The sequence below is a fragment of the Mauremys reevesii genome, unplaced genomic scaffold (assembly GCF_016161935.1).
Source record: "Mauremys reevesii isolate NIE-2019 unplaced genomic scaffold, ASM1616193v1 Contig1, whole genome shotgun sequence".
Lineage (NCBI taxonomy): Eukaryota > Metazoa > Chordata > Testudines > Geoemydidae > Mauremys > Mauremys reevesii.
Genome location: NW_024100715.1, coordinates 206,716 through 224,069, shown reverse-complemented (window position 1 = coordinate 224,069; position 17,354 = coordinate 206,716). Strand labels below are relative to the sequence as shown.

Here is a 17,354-nt window from a genome sequence, read left to right as displayed (position 1 = left end):
TTCCTGGGGGCGGCCCCGCTAGGCCGCAGCCTGCCTCCATTAGCCAGGCCGAGCCGTGTGGGGAGGGGCCAGGCCCAGCCCCCCCTGCCCCCCACAAGGAAAGGGGGGGATGGGAGCCCCTGCTCCATCAGCATGTTAACAAGCAGCACACGATTGGGGGGGTCTAGGGGCGCAGCTGGGGGGGGCGGCACTCAGCCCAAATCCCCATCCCTGGGTGCCGGGGTTGGCCGAACACGCTGGCTGTCGGGCTGACCCCGGCATGGAGCGGGGGGGGGGGGGGGGCTGGGTCGCAGCTGGGGAGATCGGGGGGCACCCCAAGATTGAGGGGGCAGACGGGGTGCAGTTGGGGAGGGGGCAGAAGGGGCGGTTGGGGGGATGGGGCAGAGGGGTGGGATTCAGGGGTGGGGAGGGTGGGAATGGGGGCACAGGGAGGGTGGGTTCTGGGGTGCAGGGATTGGGGGGTAGATTGTACCCCAGCTGTGCAGGACCAGGGGGGAGGGGAAGCAGGCGCTGGAACCCCCCGGGGAGCAGGGTAAGATGGGCTTAAGGGAGGGGAGACCGTGCCCCTAATTCAGGAGTGTGAACCCAGGTGTCCGGGAAGATGGAGTTTTTGGGGGGTCTCTGTAACCCCTAATTCAAGGTGAGGGAGGGGTGCGAACCCAGGCATCCGGGAGAGGCAGGGTTAAGTGTTCATTAGTTCACCCCTTGATGCAGGGGCTCGGGGGGGGGGATGGGGAGGGTTATGAACCCAGGCGTCCGGGGGAGTGGGGGTGGCTAGCAGGGGGCAGCGTTGAAGACTACATTTCCCAGAATCCCCTGCTCTCCCTCCCCCCTCCCGCTTTATTTCCATCCCGCTTACGTCAGCGCCCAGCTGGGTCCGGCATGGTCTGAGTGGTCATTGGGGGTGCGTGGGGGGCCCCGGGACAGAGGGGGGAGGGGGACCCCAGCCAGGGGGCACGTGGGGGGCTCTCGGCTGGGGGTGCTGGCGAGTGGGGATCGGGGGGGGCATTGCGCCCCCGGATAACCCCCCAATGGGCCCCGTCTCTCCCCCAGCAGCTTGCCGCTCTGTGGGGCGGCACATCGCCTCGGCTCTGCGTGGGGGCGACCCTGGGGGCCTCGGTAAGTGCGCCCCCTTTCTTCGCCGGTGGGACCCCTGCCCTGCCCCCACGCAGCCCCCTGGAAGCCATCGGAGTCCCTGTGGGTGCCCCACCTCTGGGAACTTCCCAATCTGCCCTCGAAGGAGCCCCAGTTCTGCCCCCTAAAATCCCCTCCTCTGTCCCCAGGAGGCTGCCCCTCTACTCCTGTACCCCCGACCTCCCGGGCCCCCAACTCTTGGGGTCCCCAGTTCATGTCCCCAAATGGCCCTGAATTCCCTCACTGGATCACGCCTTTACCAGCACCGCAAACTGCCCCATTCTCCCCAGAGGTTCATTTCTAATGCTGAACTCCACAAACTTCCCCTGCACACTTAGTAGGTACCCCCTTTTCCAGCACCCCAATTCACCCATAATCCACCCACCGGGCACCCCTTTATGCAGTCACCCCTAATCAAGAGAGTGCACCCCACTGGCTGGATCCTAAGTTCACACCCCAAACTCCTCCACCTCCCTACGGCTCACCCCCAAAACTCTCTGATCTGCCCTTCCAATATGTAGCTGTTCTGTACCCCCATTTGGCCTTCACCTTGTCCTGCACCCCAGTTTTCACCCATTTGTCCCCCAATCCCTCCTTGTGAGGGGCCCCTTTGTGCACCCCCAAAGTCACTGGTTTTGACCTCCCCAAATTCTCCTATCTATGGGCAGAGATTCCCCCTTTTCCGAACCTCCAAAATTCTCCATATTCATAAAGGGTCTTCCTGGATCTACCCCCCCCCAGGTCTCTTTGTAGAGATTCTCCCTCTTCTGCACCTCAAAACTGAAGCTGTACCCCAGAATCCTTTAACATCTTTCTGGGGCCCACTGTCCTGTTCTGCATTTATTCTGTATCCCCAAATCTTTCCATAATTTGGGGGAGCCCCTTGTTCCAAACCCTCAGACTGACCTACACCATCCAGATCTTCGCTGGAGTTTCCCTCTCTAGTGTACCCTGATTTTTTGTCTCCCTGCACCACAAAATGCCTTCTAATCTCTGGGGTTCCCAATTCTGCACCCCAAAATCGCTCCACATCTTTGCAAATGAATCCCTCTAGGTGTCTGTAATCACAGTCCCTCATATCCTGCCACATCTGGAAATCACCTCCGTTCTAGAACCCGAAACTCCTCTGTTCTGCTCTTTGCATGCACCCCAAAACTTTCACTGCTTCAAGGTGCTAGCTCCTAGCACCCCCCACAATAGATTGGTGATTTCCGGGCTCCCCGCCAATATATTGGGGAAGCACATCCCACTGGGAGACTGTCAGGGACAATGTTGGCAGACACCATGGGAATACAGTGGATTTTGGGGGTGCCTGTTAACAACCCAAGTAACTCCCTAGGCATCCCTCTTTTTCCCCCCATAGGTGACAAGAAGGATGTAACCCCCCGGCCAGTGGTGGCTCTGTTGGACTCTGTCCCGCCGGGGCGCACTCCCCTGCTCCCAGCAGAACGGGGGGTACCGGGGCAGCCCTCCTGAGGCTCATGGTGGGGTTAGCAAGGGGCGAATGACGGTTCATCTGGCAACTCCCAGAGTCGTGGGCAGCAGATGGACCTGAGACACCGACCCCCCTGTACCCCAAAAAGGAATTCAGAATAAAGAGGGTTTGGAGGCCACGCTGCAAAGGAGCCATGTGAGGGGTTCTTGGTGGATTGGAGCTGCTGGGGGCCTGGCTGGCTCAGGGGGGCTGGGAATGGGGCAGGGACCTGTCCCCTCTAGGGGGCGCCAGCTCCCCCCGGCCCCAGGGCAGGGACTGGCTGGCTCAGGGGGGCGGGAAATGGGGCAGGGGCCTGTCCCCTCTGGGGGGCGCCGGCTCCCACCCCGCCCCAGGGCAGGGCCTGGCTGGCGCCGGGGGGCCGGGAATGGGGCGGGGGCCTGTCCCCTCTGGGGGGCGCCGGCTCCCACCCCGCCCCAGGGCAGGGCCTGGCTGGCTCAGGGGGGCGGGGAATGGGGCAGGGGCCTGTCCCCTCTAGGGGGCACCGGCTCCCATCCGGCCCCAGGGCAGGGACTGGCTGGCTCCGGGGGGCGGGGAATGGGGCAGGGGCCTGGCCCCTCTGGGGGGCGCTGGCTCCCACCCGGCCCCAGGGCAGGGACTGGCTGGCTCAGGGGGGTGGGAGTGGGGCAGGGGCCTGGCCCCTCTAGGGGGCACCGGCTCCCACCCGGCCCCAGGGCAGGGACTGGCTGGCTCGGGGGCGGGGGCGGGGAATGGGGCAGGGGCCTGGCCCCTCTGGGTCCCCGGCCCCAGGGCAGGGACTGGCTGGCTCAGGGGCGGGAATGGGGCGGGGCCTGTCCTCTGGGGCGGCTCCCACACCCCCCAGGGCAGGGCCTGGCTGGCTCAGGGGCGGGAATGGGGCCGGGGCCTGTCCCCTCTGGGGGGCGCTGGCTCCATCCAGCCCCAGGGCAGGGACTGGCTGGCTCCGGGGGGCAGTGAATGGGGCAGGGGCCTGGCCCTCTGGGGGGTGCTGGCTCCCACCCGGCCCCAGGGCGGGGACTGGCTGGCTCAGGGGGGCAGGGAATGGGGCAGAGACCTGTCCCCTCTAGGGGGCGCTGGCTCTGATCTGGCCCCAGGGCGGGGACTGGCTGGCTCAGGGGGGCAGGAAATGGGGCGGGGGCCTGTCCCCTCTGGGGGGTGCCGGCTCCCCCCCGGCCCCAGGGCAGGGACTGGCTGGCTCGGGGGCGGGAATGGGGCAGGGGTGGCACATGTAGGGTCAAAGGTCACAGGAAGTGGCCAGCCCGGAACTACACATCCCAGGAGGCGGTGCGCCGCTGCGCACGCGTAGAACGGACATAGCGCGGGGGGGGAGCTGGGAGGGGTCTGTGTGAGTCTCAAAGCTACGCATGCGCCATTTGGAGTCCTGTCCTCGCGCCGCTCGTCCACCCCGCGGCGCGCATGCGCGTGGCAGTCTCCAAACTCACGCATACGCGTCTCAGGCTCGTCCAACTCAGGCAGGGGCAGCGAGGGGCTCCCGCCCTGTGAGCATGCGCCGTGCTGCGCTCCGCCCCAGTATCCCCGTTCCGCGCGTGCGCCGCTCTCGCCATGCTGCCGCGGCCACGCCCATTCCCCAACACCGGAGCGGAAGTCGCTTCCCCGTTGGCTGATCTCGCCCGGCCCCGCCTCCCGCGCGCTGTGATTGGCTGGCGCGGGCCGACTCGGCGCTGCGATTGGGTGGGGCGGTTGTCATGGCAGCCGGAGGGGGCGGGGCCGGGGGAAGATGGCGGCGCTGGCCCCGGAGCTGCTGGTGCTCCACGACTCGGGCCGGTTCCTGGCCGACAACCTGCTGAGCAGCGAGGACTGGGGTGGGCGGGGCCGGGGGAGGGGCCAGGGGGCTGAATGGCAGGCGCGTGCTGGGGCGAAGGGCGGGAGACTCTTTGGGGGCAGGGCCTGCAGGAGGGGGCAGGGCTGGGTGCATGGGGAGTGGGCGGGGCTGGTACTGGAGGGGGAGGGGCCTGGAAGAGTGGGCGGGGCTGGTACTGGAGGGGGAGGGGCCTGGGAGAGTGGGAGGGGCTGGAACTGGAGGAGGAGCCTGGGAGAGTGGGCGGGGCTGGTACAGGAGGAGGAGCCTGGGAGAGTGGGCGGGGCTGGTACTGGAGGAGGAGCCTGGGAGAGTGGGCGGGGCTGGTACTGGAGGAGGAGCCTGGGAGAGTGGGCGGGGCTGGTACTGGAGGAGGAGCCTGGGAGAGTGGGCAGGGCTGGTACTGGAGGGGAGGGGCCTGGAAGAGTGGGCGGGGCTGGTACTGGAGGAGGCGCCTGGGAGAGGGGGCGGGTCTGGTGCTGGAGGGGGAGGAGCCTGAGAGAGTGGGCGGGTCTGGGTACTGGAGGGGGAGGGGCTTGGAAGAGTGGGCAAGGCCGGTACTGGAGGGGGAGGGGCCTGGAAGAGTGGGCGGGGCTGGCACTGGAGGGGGAGGGGCTTGGAGCAGCGGGACTGACTGCCCTGTTTGCTTCCCGCCCCCAGATGCTGCTCTCTACAGCTGCCTGGACGATGGGGAGGAGCCCGCCGCCCTCTTCCCCTGCCTGGAGCCCAGTGCATTGGTGAGCTCTTCCCTCACCCCGCCCTGCCTGGGGGGTGCCCCCAGTGACCCACCTACTCCATAGCACCCCCACTACCCATCCCCCTCAGAGCAGGGCCCTCTGTACCCTGGGGGCTGCCGGACTGGGCCCCGGAGAGATACGCGGGTAACCCCCCACTTCACCCCTCATCTCCCCCCTTCCCCCTGCAGTTTGATGACGGTTTTGACCTGGGCATGGACACCAGCCCCCCAGAGCCGCCATGGGACCAGATGCCAACCAGCCTCTTCCCGGGTGAGCCCTGCCTCCCCCCAGCATTTGGGACAGATGGTGAGGTGGGGCGGAGGGATATCTGTGCAGTGGGGCTGCCCTGGAGCAGGTGGATGTAGGGGGCGGAGGGATATCTGTGTGCAATGGGGCTGCCCTGGGCCAGGTGGATGTTGGGGGCAGAGGGATATTGGTGAGGGACTATTTTCTAACCCTTTTCCATCCCCCGCGCAGATCTCCAGGTGAAGTCCGAGCCCGTGTCCCCCGCTTCCTCCCACAGCTCAGACTCGTCCATCCTCTCCATGACCCCTGACTCCCCGAGACAGGTACGTGCCCCCCTTGGCCTGGGAGACATCCCCAGCCCCCGCACTCAGCTCTGTGCCCCCCTCCCCGGCCCCGACACTCAGCTGTGGCTCCCCCCAGGCCGCTAGCCCGGACGACGTGATGGGAGTGAAAGCCGAGGACCCCCCGACCCCACCCTGTATGTTTGGGGACGTCCTGGCCCCCCCAGTTGGCACCGTCCAGATCAGCCTTCTGCCAGCGCCAGAGACACAGACCACGCCAGGTAATCGGTGCCGGAGGGCTGGCTGTGGGGGAGGGGCTCTGGCGACTCCAGGCCCGGCCAGCTGGGGGCGATGAGGGGAGCAGAGCAAGGGGCTGGCTGTGGGAGGGGCGGGGTAGGGGGTGCTGGGGAGTGGGGCGAGGGGCTGGCTGTGGGGTGGGGGGCCCTGGGGAGGGGGTGCTGGGGAGCGGGGAGGGCTGGCTGTGGGGCGGGGAGGGGCGAGGGGCCGGCTGTGGGGTGGGGGCCCTGGGGAGGGGCTGGCTGTGCGGGGGAGTGGGGGAGGGGCCGGCTGTGGGGGGGGCCCTGGGGGAAGTACATTGCATTTCTTGCAGGGAAGCCGGTGACTCCCATCAAGCCTGAGTCGATCCTGAGCCGGAAGCCGCCCATCCAGCCAAAGCCGGTGGTGGTGGCCACTGTCTCGGTGCAGCCCGCGGCCACCCCCAGCCCCACCATCCTACTGCAGACGGTGCCGGGAGCCCAGCCCCAGCCCCTCAAGCCGGCCATCACAGGTACGGGGCCGGGGGCTGGGCGCCTCTAGGGGGCGCCCCAGGGCAGGCATTGGCGGGCGGGGGCATGGGGCACGGGGCTCATGCGTGTGTGGGACACTGACCCACGTCCCTCCCCGCAGTCCCAGCACCGTCTGTCGTCATCTCCCAGAGCGACCTCCTGCACCTCCCGCTCTCGGGGCTCCTCAAGGTGCAGCCCCCAGGGAAGGAGGGCCCCCCGGCCAGGCTCCCCCCCAGCGCCCCCAAACCCGAGGCCAAAACCATCGTCCCGGCCCCGAGCCAGCTCGGACCCTGCAACCCAGAGATTGACGTGAGTAACAGAGTGCGACCGGTGCCCCTCACTCCCGACCTGCAGCCCCCTGCCAGCCCAGCCCTGCCCCCCCAGCTGTGCCGGTGCCCCTCACTCCTGACCCGCAGCCCCCTGCCAGCCCAGCCCTGCCCCCCGCAGCTCTGCCGGTGCCCCTCACTCCCGACCCGCAGCCCCTGCTAGCCCAGCCCTGCCGGTGCCCCTCACTCCTGACCCGCAGCCCCCTGCCAGCCCAGCCCTGCCCCCCGCAGCTCTGCTGGTGCCCCTCACTCCCGACCCGCAGCCCCTGCTAGCCCAGCCCTGCCGGTGCCCCTCACTCCTGACCCGCAACCCCCTGCCAGCCCAGCCCTGCCGGTGCCCCTCACTCCCAACCCGCAGCCCCTGCTAGCCCAGCCCCCCCCCCCTTGCCCCACACTCCTGACCCACAGCCCCCCCTTTCTGCCCGCCCCGCCCCTGCCCCCAGGTGAAGGTGCTGAAGCGGCAGCAGCGGATGATCAAGAACCGGGAGTCGGCCTGCCAGTCGCGCCGGAAGAAGAAGGAGTACCTGCAGGGGCTGGAGTGCCGCCTGCGGGAGGCGCTGGCCGACAACGAGCGGCTGCGGCGGGAGAACGCCCTGCTGCGGCGCCGGCTGGACTGCGTCCTGGGCGAGGTGAGCGCCCCCCGCGGGTGACACAGTGGTACATTCCAACACCAAGCATACCCCCCCAAATGCGATACATAATGGTATATCTCAGCAGTAAATATCTGACCCCCATAGGTAGCATAATGGTATATCCCAGCAATCTGCTCTCTCCTCCCATGCAGGGATCATAATGGTACATTCCAACACCAAGCTGCTCCTCATGTCATAATGGACAGGAGGACTTGTGGCACCTTAGAGACTCACACAGTTATTTCAGCATCAGCTTTCGTGAGCTACATAATGGTACATTCCAAATCCCTTCCCCCTACCCTCAGAGGTGATGACTTTCTGCTGGGATGTCCCATTGTGATCCCTTTGAGGGGGGGAGCTGTTCATATGGTCTGTTTCTGGGATGTTCCATTATGGCCCATGTGGAGGGGGAAGGGAGCAAGCCCCTTGTGGGACATTCCATTGTCATCTGTGGGGTGGGGGCGGGTGCTATGGCCCCTGAGAGGGGAAGGGATTGTGAAATCTCCTCCTGGGATGTTCCATTAGCTCCACTGTGTGAGGGGGGGAATTTCTGGAGAATTCCATTAGAGGTATGTCCTGGGAGATTCCATTATGATCTCTGGGGGGAGAGAGATTGAGAACCTTTAGGGATGTACCATTATATTCCTTGTAAAAGGGGAGTTTAGGCTGTCCCATTGGGACATTCCATTAGCACCCCTAGAGTGGGGGACACCAAATTTTTGGAGGGGTGTTGGAAAATTGTGTTCCCTGCTAGGAGGGTCCATTATAGTGTGTGGGGGTGTGTGTGTATCTCTGGTAGGATGTTCTTCCTTTATGATAGCAATTTAGGCGGAGGGGCGTCAGTGGGACATACCATTGTAGGGTGGAAAGCTGTGGCTGGGATGCACCATTATGATATTGGGGGGAAGTTGGTGGGACATACCATCATGGCTGCCTGGTTTGGAGGGGGAGCTCTGCCTTTGGCTGGGATGTACCATTATGACATGGGAGGGAGGCAGCCCTTGTTGAGAGGGTGGTTTTGCTCAGACTGTACCATTCTGACTCCCCCTTGCCCCCTCGTCTCCAGAGCAGGGAGCTGAAGTTCAGCCCTGGGAACCGGAAGGTTGTTTGCGTCATGGTCGTGCTGCTCTTCATCGCCTTCAACTTCGGGCCTGTCAGGTGAGGCCCTGGGGGATTGTGGGTAATGGCTCAGCTCTGTCTGAGCCCCTGTATCGCACTGCCTGCCTGCAGGGGATTGTGGGTAACGTGTGCCAGCATCCCCCGGGAGCTGCCCTCTTAGCCCCTGTATCACACTCCTGCCTGCAGGGGATTGTGGGTAACGTGTGCCAGCATCCCCCGGGAGCTGCCCTCTTAGCCCCTGTATCACACTCCTGCCTGCAGGGGATTGTGGGTAACGTGTCCCAGCATCCCCCGGGAGCTGCCCTTTTAGCCTCTGTATCACACTGCCTGCCTGCAGGGGATTGTGGGTAATGTGTCCCAGCATCCCCCGGGAGCTGCCGTCTTAGCCCCTGTATCACACTCCTGCCTGCAGGGGATTGTGGGTAACGTGTGCCAGCATCCCCCGGGAGCTGCCCTCTTAGCCCCTGTATCACACTGCCTGCCTGCAGGGGATTGTGGGTAACGTGTCCCAGCATCCCCCGGGAGCTGCCGTCTTAGCCCCTGTATCACACTGCCTGCCTGCAGGGGATTGTGGGTAACGTGTGCCAGCATCCCCCGGGAGCTGCCCTCTTAGCCCCTGTATCACACTGCCTGCCTGCAGGGGATTGTGGGTAATGTGTCCCAGCATCCCCCGGGAGCTGCCCTCTTAGCCCCCCATCAGACTCCTGCCTGCAGGGGATTGTGGGTAATGTGTCCCAGTCTTCCCTGGGAGCAGCCTGGCCTGTCTGATCCCTTCCTCCCCCCCAGCATCAGCGAGCAGAAGGCCGTGGAGACGGTGCCGCCCAGCCAGGGGGCGGAGGCCGGGCAGAGCCGTCGGCACCTGCTGGGTGTGGTGGAGCAGCTGCCGAAGGAGGAGCCAGGGGAGCTGAGGGAGGAGCTGGCCCCCGCCAGTGTGGGCAAGACCAGGTTCAGGTAAGGGCCCAAGGGTCTCCCCCGCCCCGCGGACCCCCAAGGCCCCCGGTGACGCTGCTCTCTGCTCCCACAGGAACCTCACGGCCGCCCTCTCCGGCATGAAGGACCTGATGCTGCGGGACCTGGACAAGCTGTTCCTGGCGTCTGACTGCCGCCACTTCAACCGCACCGAGTCTCTCCGGTGGGTTCCCCGCACCCCTCCGGCGTGGCCCCTGGGAAAGGGCCCCGGACGGGGACTGTCCGTAACATATCCCACAATCCCCTGGGGGCTGCCAACGTATGCCAATGGGCAGGACCCCCCTGGGTAAGGGATTGTGGGTAACGTCTCCCAGCAACCTCTGAAAACTGCCCTTGGATGGGCAGTAGCAGAGCTGCTGCAGTGAGGAATTATGGGTAACGGATCCCACAGTTCCTCTGGGGAGCAGCCCCTTTAGTCCTGTGCAGGGGCGGCTCTAGGTATTTTGCTGCCCCAGCACGGCAGGCAGGCTGCCGCGGCGCGCGCTGCGAGCTCCCCCGTCCGCCGCCGGCGGCGCCGCGGAGCTCCCCCCGGTCCCGCGCCGGGGCGCGCTGCGGGAGGTCTGCCAGAGCCGCGGGACCAGCGGCCCCTCCGCAGGCGCCACGGAAGGCAACCTGCCTGCGGCCCTCGCAGCGACCGGCAGAGCGCCCCCCGTGTTTTGGCATGCTGGTGCCTGGAGCCGCCCCTGGTCCTGTGCACACATCAATGGAGCCCTGGCTGTGAGGCATTGTGGGTAACCTATCCCACAATCCCCCGGGCACCGCCCCTGAGTCCCACTTTAAACCTGCCCCTCCCGCTTTGTCCCTCAGGCTGGCGGACGAGCTTAGCGGCTGGGTGCGTCGGCACCAGATCAACCGCAGGAAGCCCCTGCAGGCCCGCAAGCCACGGGCCAATCAGGTGAGGCCGGAGGGGCGGAGCAAGCCAGGGTGGCTCCACCCACTGGGGGAGGAGCCAAGTCTGTCCCTGTCTGGACTGCAGGGAAGCGGGGCTGGGAGCTGCCCGGGCCACAGGGCGTTACCCAGAATCCTGGGTGGTTTTACCCACAATCCTCTGGGGGTGCCAAGCGGCAGCCTTTGCTGGGCTGTTGTGGGGGTTCCCTGGTGCCCCCCACTGACCTTCTCCCCCATCTCAGTCACAGGAGTCGCCGCAGAGGGAGGCGCCCAGCCCGTCGCGATACGTCCCAGCCAGCCCCCCCGAACGCCCAGAGAGGTAAGGAGCCCCCGATCCCCCCCAAAGCCAGCCAGGCCCCGCCCTGTGCCTGGATCGGGGCCGGCGCCCCCCGCAGGGACAGGCCCTGTTCCCTGACGCCCGTCTCCGGTTCCAGGGACTCGCTGAGCGAGCTGCAGGTCTACCAGCGCCCCGACCGCACGGAGCACCACTTCATGGACGCCATCGACCGGCGGGAGGACACCTTCTACGTGGTGTCCTTCCGTAGGGTGAGCTGGGCGGCTGGGCCCGGGCACTCGGGGCTCCCCATGGCCCCAGGGCGGCGCTAGGGGCTGGGCTGCGGGGGGGGGGCAGCAGGGGGCTCTGCCCGGGCAGTCAGGGCTCCCCATGGCCCCAGGGCGGCGCTAGGGGCTGGGCTGTGGGGGGGGGGGCAGCAGGGGGCTCTGCCCGGGCAGTCAGGGCTCCCCATGGCCCCAGGGTGGCGCTAGGGGCTCGGCGGCAGGGGGGCAGCAGGGGCTCTGCCCGGGCAGTCAGGGCTCCCATGGCCCCAGGGCGGCACTAGGGGCTGGGCTGCAGGGGCAGCAGGGGCTCTGCCCAGGCAGTCAGGGCTCCCATGGCAGCCAGGGGGGCTGCAGGGGTGGGGGCAGGGCAGGAGCAGGGCGGCGGGGGGGGGCAGCAGGGAGCGGGAGGGGCAGCGGGGGGTGCTCTCTGTCTGTCTGTCTCTCATTCTGGTCTGTCTGTCTCCCGGCCCCAGGATCACCTCCTGCTCCCGGCCATCAGCCACAACAAAACCAGCCGGCCCAAGATGTCGCTGGTGATGCCGGCCATGGCGCTGAATGGTACGGCCCTGGCTCCCTGTGCTTGGGAACCGCGAGAACCGGCCCCCCCGCCCCGCCCCAGAGCCAGCCGCGTCCCGGCGCTGGGCGAGAGGTCCCCGTATCACCCGCCCCGCCCCAGAGCCGGCCGCGTCCCGGCGCCGGGCGAGGGGTCCCCGTATCACCCGCCCCGCCCCAGAGCCGGCCGCGTCCCGGCGCCGGGCGAGGGGGCCCCGTATCACCCGCCCCGCCCAGAGCCGCCGCGTCCCGGCGCCGGCGAGGGGTCCCGTATCACCCGCCCGCCCCAGAGCCGGCCGCGTCCCGGCGCCGGGCGAGGTCCTCGTATCACCCGCCCCGCCCCAGAGCCGGCCGCGTCCCGGCGCCGGGCGAGGGGTCCCCGTATCACCCGCCCCGCCCCAGAGCCGGCCGCGTCCCGGCGCCGGGCTGACCCCCGTCTCTCCCCAGAGAGCCTGTACAACGCGTCGCGGGGCTTCGAGGTGATGATGCAGATCGACTGCGAGGTGATGGACACACGCGTGATCCACATCAAGAGCTCCACGGTGCCACCTTCTCTGCGCCGCCCCCCAGCCCCCGACAACCGCACCCAGGCGCCCTCGGTTCCACCCCGCCCGGGCCGTGGCCCCCTGCGCTCCGCCCGGCGCCCCCGCACCTTCTACCTCGGGGAGCAGGGCGAGGGCTAGCCACGCCCCTCAGCGGAGCCATGCCCACCCGGGCTAGCCACGCCCCTCAGCAGGAGCCACGCCCACCCAGGGTAGCCACGCCCCTCAGCGGGAGCCACGCCCACCCAGGGCTGGTCACACCCCTCAGCAGGAGCCACGCCCACCTGGGCCTCGTCTTGTCCCCGATATGCCATCTTGGCAATGGCCACGCCCACATGTGGCTAGCCCCGCCCCTATTGGTAACAGCCCTGCCTGTGTTGAGGCTCATCCTGCCCCTTTGTGGATAGCTCCTCCCACCTGAACAGCATTAACCCCGCCCCTTTCAGAGAACCCCTCCTCCCCATGAGCCTAGCCCCGCCCCCTCAGGCACTGCCCCTTCCCCCGGGTGAGGGCTGGCCCTGCCCCCTTCGTGACCGCCCCTCCCACATGAGGCAGCACTTAGCTCCGCCCCCGAGGGAGACCCGCCCCCGTGCTAGTACCTGGCCCCCATTCCCTTGGGGGGGGATCCTGCCCCCCACCCCTGTACTGCACTATCTCCCCTGTGGATATTTATAGACTGGGGGGGCTCCCTGCCCGTGGGGTGCCTCCCCCCCCCAGGGCCCCCCCCGCTGGATCCTGCCCCGGGGGCTTTTTTAACAGCTATGAATAAAAGCGAGAGGTGACTGAACCGCCTGGCTCTGTCCTGTGGGGGTGACCCCCGAACCCAGCGGGGCCCCAGGCTGGGGGAGGGTGACCCCCGCACCCCCTCTGGCCCTGCCGGTCGCTCTGCCGCGGGGGCAGGGAGGGGGCGGGTCCCTCCCCGCATTGTGGGCTCAGGAAGCTCTGGACAATGGCCGGGGGGGGCCGGGCTCGGGGCTGGGGGGGCCGCGCTCAGCGATGGGGCCGCTGCTGCTGCTGCTGCCGCCGCTGGCCCGAGGTATGGGGGGGGACAGGGGGAGCAGGCTGGGGGGCAGCCCCCCCCAGGAGTCCCCTGGCCTGGCTGGGCACCTGCTGCCTGGGGGTGGGCGTGGCTGGCACCCTGTGTGTGTCTGTGTGTACCCGGCTGGCACCATGTGTGTGTGTGAACCCGGCTGGCACTGAGTGTGTGTCTGTGTGAACCCAGCTGGCACCGTGTGTGTGTGTGTGTGTGTGTACACCCGGCTGGCACTGAGTGTGTGTGTCTGTGTGTACACCCAGCTGGCACTGTGTGTGTGTGTGTGTGTCTGTGTGTGTGTCTGTGTGTACACCCGGCTGGCACTGTGTGTCTGTGTGAACCCGGCTGGCACCATGTGTGTGTGTGTGAACCCGGCTGGCACTGAGTGAGTGTGTGTGTGTGTGTACCTGGCTGGCACTGAGTGAGTGTGTGTCTGTGTGAACCCGGCTGGCACCATGTGTGTGTCTGTGTGTGTGAACCTGGTTGGCACTGCGTGTGTGTGTGTGTGTGTGAGAGAGAGAACCCGGCGGGCACTGCATGTGTCTGTGTGTGTGTCTGTGTGTGTGAATCCGGCTCGCACTGTGTGTGTGTGTGTGTGTGTACACCCGGCTGGCACCGTGTGTCTGTGTGAACCCGGCTGGCACTGAGTGTGTGTGTGTGTGTGTGTGAATCCGGCTGGCACCGTGTGTGTGTGTGTGTACACCCGGCTGGCACCGTGTGTCTGTGTGAACCCGGCTGGCACTGAGTGTGTGTGTGTGTGTGTGTGAGAGAGAGAGAACCCGGCGGGCACTGCATGTGTCTGTGTGTGTGTCTGTGTGTGTGAATCCGGCTCGCACTGTGTGTGTGTGTGTGTGTGTGTGTGTACCTGGCTGGCACCGTGTGTGTGTCTGTGTGTGTGTGTACCCGGCTGGCACAACTTTTATCTGTATGTGTGTGTGTGTGTGAACCAGGCTGGCAGTGAGTGTGTCTGTCTGTGTGTGTGTGTATCTGGCTGGCACTGTGTGTGTGTGTGTACCTGGCTGGCACAACTTTTATCTGTGTGTGTGTGTGTGTACCCGGCTGGCACCGCGTGCGTGTGTGTGTGTGTGTGTGTGTGTGTATCTGGCTGGCACTGTGTGTGTGTGTGTGTACCCGGCTGGCACAACTTTTATCTGTGTGTGTGTGTGTGTACCCGGCTGGCACCGCGTGCGTGTGTGTGTGTGTGTGTACCCGGCTCACACCATGTGTGTGTACCTGGCTGGCACCGCTTGTGTATGTAGTGGGGGAGATCGGTTCTCCCCCCCACCCCCAACCGATTCCCACCCCCCCGGAACCCCTCCCTGAGGTCCGGATGCCGCTGGGACAGAGTCAGAGTCGGGAACAACAGGAAAACAACAGGAACTGGGGGAGGCAGCGGGGCAGGACAGGGGACGGGGAGGGGGCGAGGCAGGGGCAGGACTGGGGGAGTGGAGGCGAGGGCAGGACACGGGTGGACCAGGGGAGTGGGGTGAGGGCAGGACTGGGGGTGGGGGCGAGGGCAGGGGGCAGGATGGGGAGTGGGGCGAGGGCAGGGGCAGGACGGGGAGTGGGGCGAGGGCAGGACTGGGGAGTGGGGGAGGGGGCGAGGGCAGGACTGGGGGAGTGGAGGCGAGGGCAGGGGCAGGACGGGGAGTGGGGCGAGGCAGGGGCAGGACGGGAGTGGGGGCGAGGGCAGGACTGGGGGAGTGGGGCGAGGGCAGGGGCAGGACTGGGGAGTGGGGGCGAGGGCAGGGGCAGGACGGGGAGTGGGGCGAGGGCAGGGGCAGGACGGGGGAGTGGGGCGAGGGCAGGACACGGTGGACTGGGGGAGTGGGGGCGAGGGCAGGACTGGGGGAGTGGGGGGCGAGGGCAGGGGCAGGACGGGGGAGTGGGGCGAGGGCAGGACACGGTGGACTGGGGAGTGGGGCGAGGGCAGGACTGGGGAGGGGGCGAGGCAGGGGCAGGACGGGGGAGTGGAGGCGAGGGCAGGGGCAGGACGGGGGAGTGGGGCGAGGGCAGGACACGGTGGACTGGGGAGTGGGGCGAGGCAGGACTGGGGGAGTGGGGGCGAGGGCAGGGGCAGGACGGGGGAGTGGGGCGAGGGCAGGACTGGGGGTGGAGGAGTGGGGGGCGAGGGCAGGGGCACGGTGGACTGGGGGAGTGGGGCGAGGGCAGGACACGGGTGGACTGGGAGTGGGGCGAGGGCAGGGGCAGGACGGGGAGTGGGGCGAGGCAGGACTGGGGGAGTGGGGCGAGGGCAGGACACGGTGGACTGGGGAGTGGGGGCGAGGGCAGGGGCAGGACGGGGGAGTGGGGGCGAGGGCAGGGGCAGGACACGTGTGGACCGGGAGTGGGGCAGGGGTAGGCCCAGGCTGATGCCGGATTGGATTAATAAAGGATTAAAAGGCTGCGGGTGGGAGGGGATAATTGGTGCCCGTTCGTTAGCGGGGTGGAATCGGTGCCCAGTAGCGATGCGGGGGGGGGTGCCCGCGCCCACCTGCAATTATTGCCGGTTAGTGAATGCAAATGAAGGAATTGACGGGGGGGAGTTTAATTGCACGGGGGGGGCGAGAGGCACTTAATGGCAAGGAAGGAAGCGAGGTTATTTAACGGGCAGAGGGAGCCGGTGCCAAGGCGGGCGAGGGAGGGAGGGGACAACGGGCGCCAGGGGCAGCAAGAGGGGTAACGGCAATGCGGCGGGGGGGGGTTAATTAGTGCTGTTTAATTAAGGGGGGGTGGAGAGGCCAGTGTGTCAGGACTCCTGGGTTCTCTCCTGGCTCTGAGAGGGGAGTGGGGGCTGGTGGGTTAGAGCCGGGGGAGGGGCTGGAAGCCAGGACTCCTGGGTTCCATTCCCAGCTCTGCCACTGCCGTGCTCGGTGACCTTGGCCAAGTCCCTTTCCCTGCCCCGTGCCTCAGTTTCCCCATCTGGGAATGGGGATTAAGATGCCGACCTCCTTTGTAAAGCGCCGGGTCTCCGTCCGTACAGCTCCGAGCACCTTATAACACAGGTGGGGCTCATTCTCCCCAGTGTCCAGGTGGGGAAACTGAGGCACGGAGGAGTGACTTGGCCAGTGGCTGAGTCTGGGGGTCCCGGGAGCAGCCCTCCTTGAGCTGTTACAGTGCAGGTCTAATGCTGGGTCACGATGCCCGTGTCCCCTCCCTCCCCACTGGATGGTGAGAGCTGCCACCTCGAGGGCCCGAAGCCCAGGCCGTCCGGGCTGATCCTGCACCCCCGGAGCTGGGCCGCTGGCCACGCGCTGAGCACCCGGGCACCTTTCCCGGCTGGGTGATCCTGGGCGGGTGGCATGAGACAGCGGTGAGCACTGGCAGGAGACTCCTGCGGGCTTGTGAGGTAGCTTGGGTGTTTCTGGGGTTCTGGGTTTGGAGGAGGTCCCAGGTGGGCGACGGACGCTGGCACCACGGGCCGGAGGGGGAGCGGTAGCTCGCTGGCGAAGGACCCTGTCTGATGATTAAACGCTGGCCTTGTCCTCACGTGGCCTCCTGGGAGAGCCCGAGTGTGGGGCCTTTGTTCCAGGATAAAGGGGCCTTTCGCCAGTGTTGGGGGGGGGGGGCAGCGGTGGCCAGTCCTCGGTTGGTTTCAGGAGAAGAAATGGCACCAAGTCGTGTTTCCCAGGCGATTTCCTGGCTGCAAAATCCCCCGCGCCTGCTCGCAGCCAGCCCTGTGCCCAAGGAGCTGGCGATGTATTGGGGGCCGTGTGTGTCTGTGTGGGGCAGGGCAGTGGGGGGGCGTTCTCAGGCCTGGGCTGTACAGCAGGTCAGACTCGATGCCCTAATGGGCCCGCAGGGCCGTGACCGCTCAGGGTCCCCCGGCTTTGGGCTCCAGCTGGGGAACAGAAATGCAGAGACCTCGAAATGCAGATGATGGGGGGTGGGGGGCAGGGCCATGGCGGCGGGGAAAGGCCCGTCAGGCTGTTTCCAACCGCTCCTTCCGCTCGGGTAAAATTGTGTCACGTCCACGTGCTCAGGGGGTGTCACTTCGCTTCCGTTTACACGGCCTAGTGACCACCACTGCTAGCGCCATGTGACCGAGCCGGTGTCCCGCTCCGCTGGACTGAGCTATTGAGTGCAGTGCTAGTGAATGGTGCCCTGGGAAACCGCCCCCCGGGGACGCTAGCGCGCCGTGTCGTTCATTCCTGACATGCTTCTCCTGGGGCGAGAGCGAGGGCCTTCCTCTTTCATGTTCTGTCTCTCGATACGGCTCGATTCACAGAGTCACGTGTTTCATTACAGCTGTGTAACATGCA

The 17,354-nt window shown here is 66.7% G+C and overlaps 1 protein-coding gene across 3 annotated transcripts; it reads left to right on the top strand.

The window, feature by feature from the left end:
- The first annotated feature begins 4,303 nt into the window (after window positions 1-4,303).
- Window positions 4,304-12,826, top strand: ATF6B (activating transcription factor 6 beta). 3 transcript variants are annotated; one of them, XM_039517183.1, is made up of 17 exons: window positions 4,304-4,428; window positions 5,085-5,161; window positions 5,350-5,431; window positions 5,639-5,730; window positions 5,828-5,969; window positions 6,299-6,475; window positions 6,595-6,782; window positions 7,243-7,428; window positions 8,498-8,589; window positions 9,337-9,501; window positions 9,575-9,682; window positions 10,327-10,414; window positions 10,650-10,726; window positions 10,842-10,953; window positions 11,439-11,523; window positions 11,965-12,193; window positions 12,231-12,825. In XM_039517183.1, exons 1-17 carry the CDS (start codon window positions 4,344-4,346, stop codon window positions 12,235-12,237), a joined length of 1,992 nt encoding a protein of 663 aa, XP_039373117.1. In that variant the 5' UTR covers window positions 4,304-4,343; the 3' UTR covers window positions 12,238-12,825. The 3 variants fall into 3 exon arrangements, with proteins under 3 accessions (XP_039373117.1, XP_039373118.1, XP_039373116.1); XM_039517184.1 differs by having other exon boundaries at window positions 10,656-10,726; window positions 11,965-12,826; XM_039517182.1 differs by having other exon boundaries at window positions 11,965-12,825.
- The last annotated feature ends 4,528 nt before the right edge of the window (window positions 12,827-17,354 follow it).

What these genes read in the sequence shown, in the direction of transcription:
- ATF6B (XM_039517183.1), top strand. Translation starts at nt 4,344, where the DNA reads ATGGCGGCGCTGGCCCCGGAGCTGCTGGTGCTCCACGACTCGGGCCGG. An exon ending in TTCAACTTCGGGCCTGTCAG is followed by an intron (nt 8,590 to 9,336) that starts GTGAGGCCCTGG and finishes CCTCCCCCCCAG; the next exon opens with CATCAGCGAGCAGAAGGCCG. An exon ending in GCCGGCCATGGCGCTGAATG is followed by an intron (nt 11,524 to 11,964) that starts GTACGGCCCTGG and finishes GTCTCTCCCCAG; the next exon opens with AGAGCCTGTACAACGCGTCG.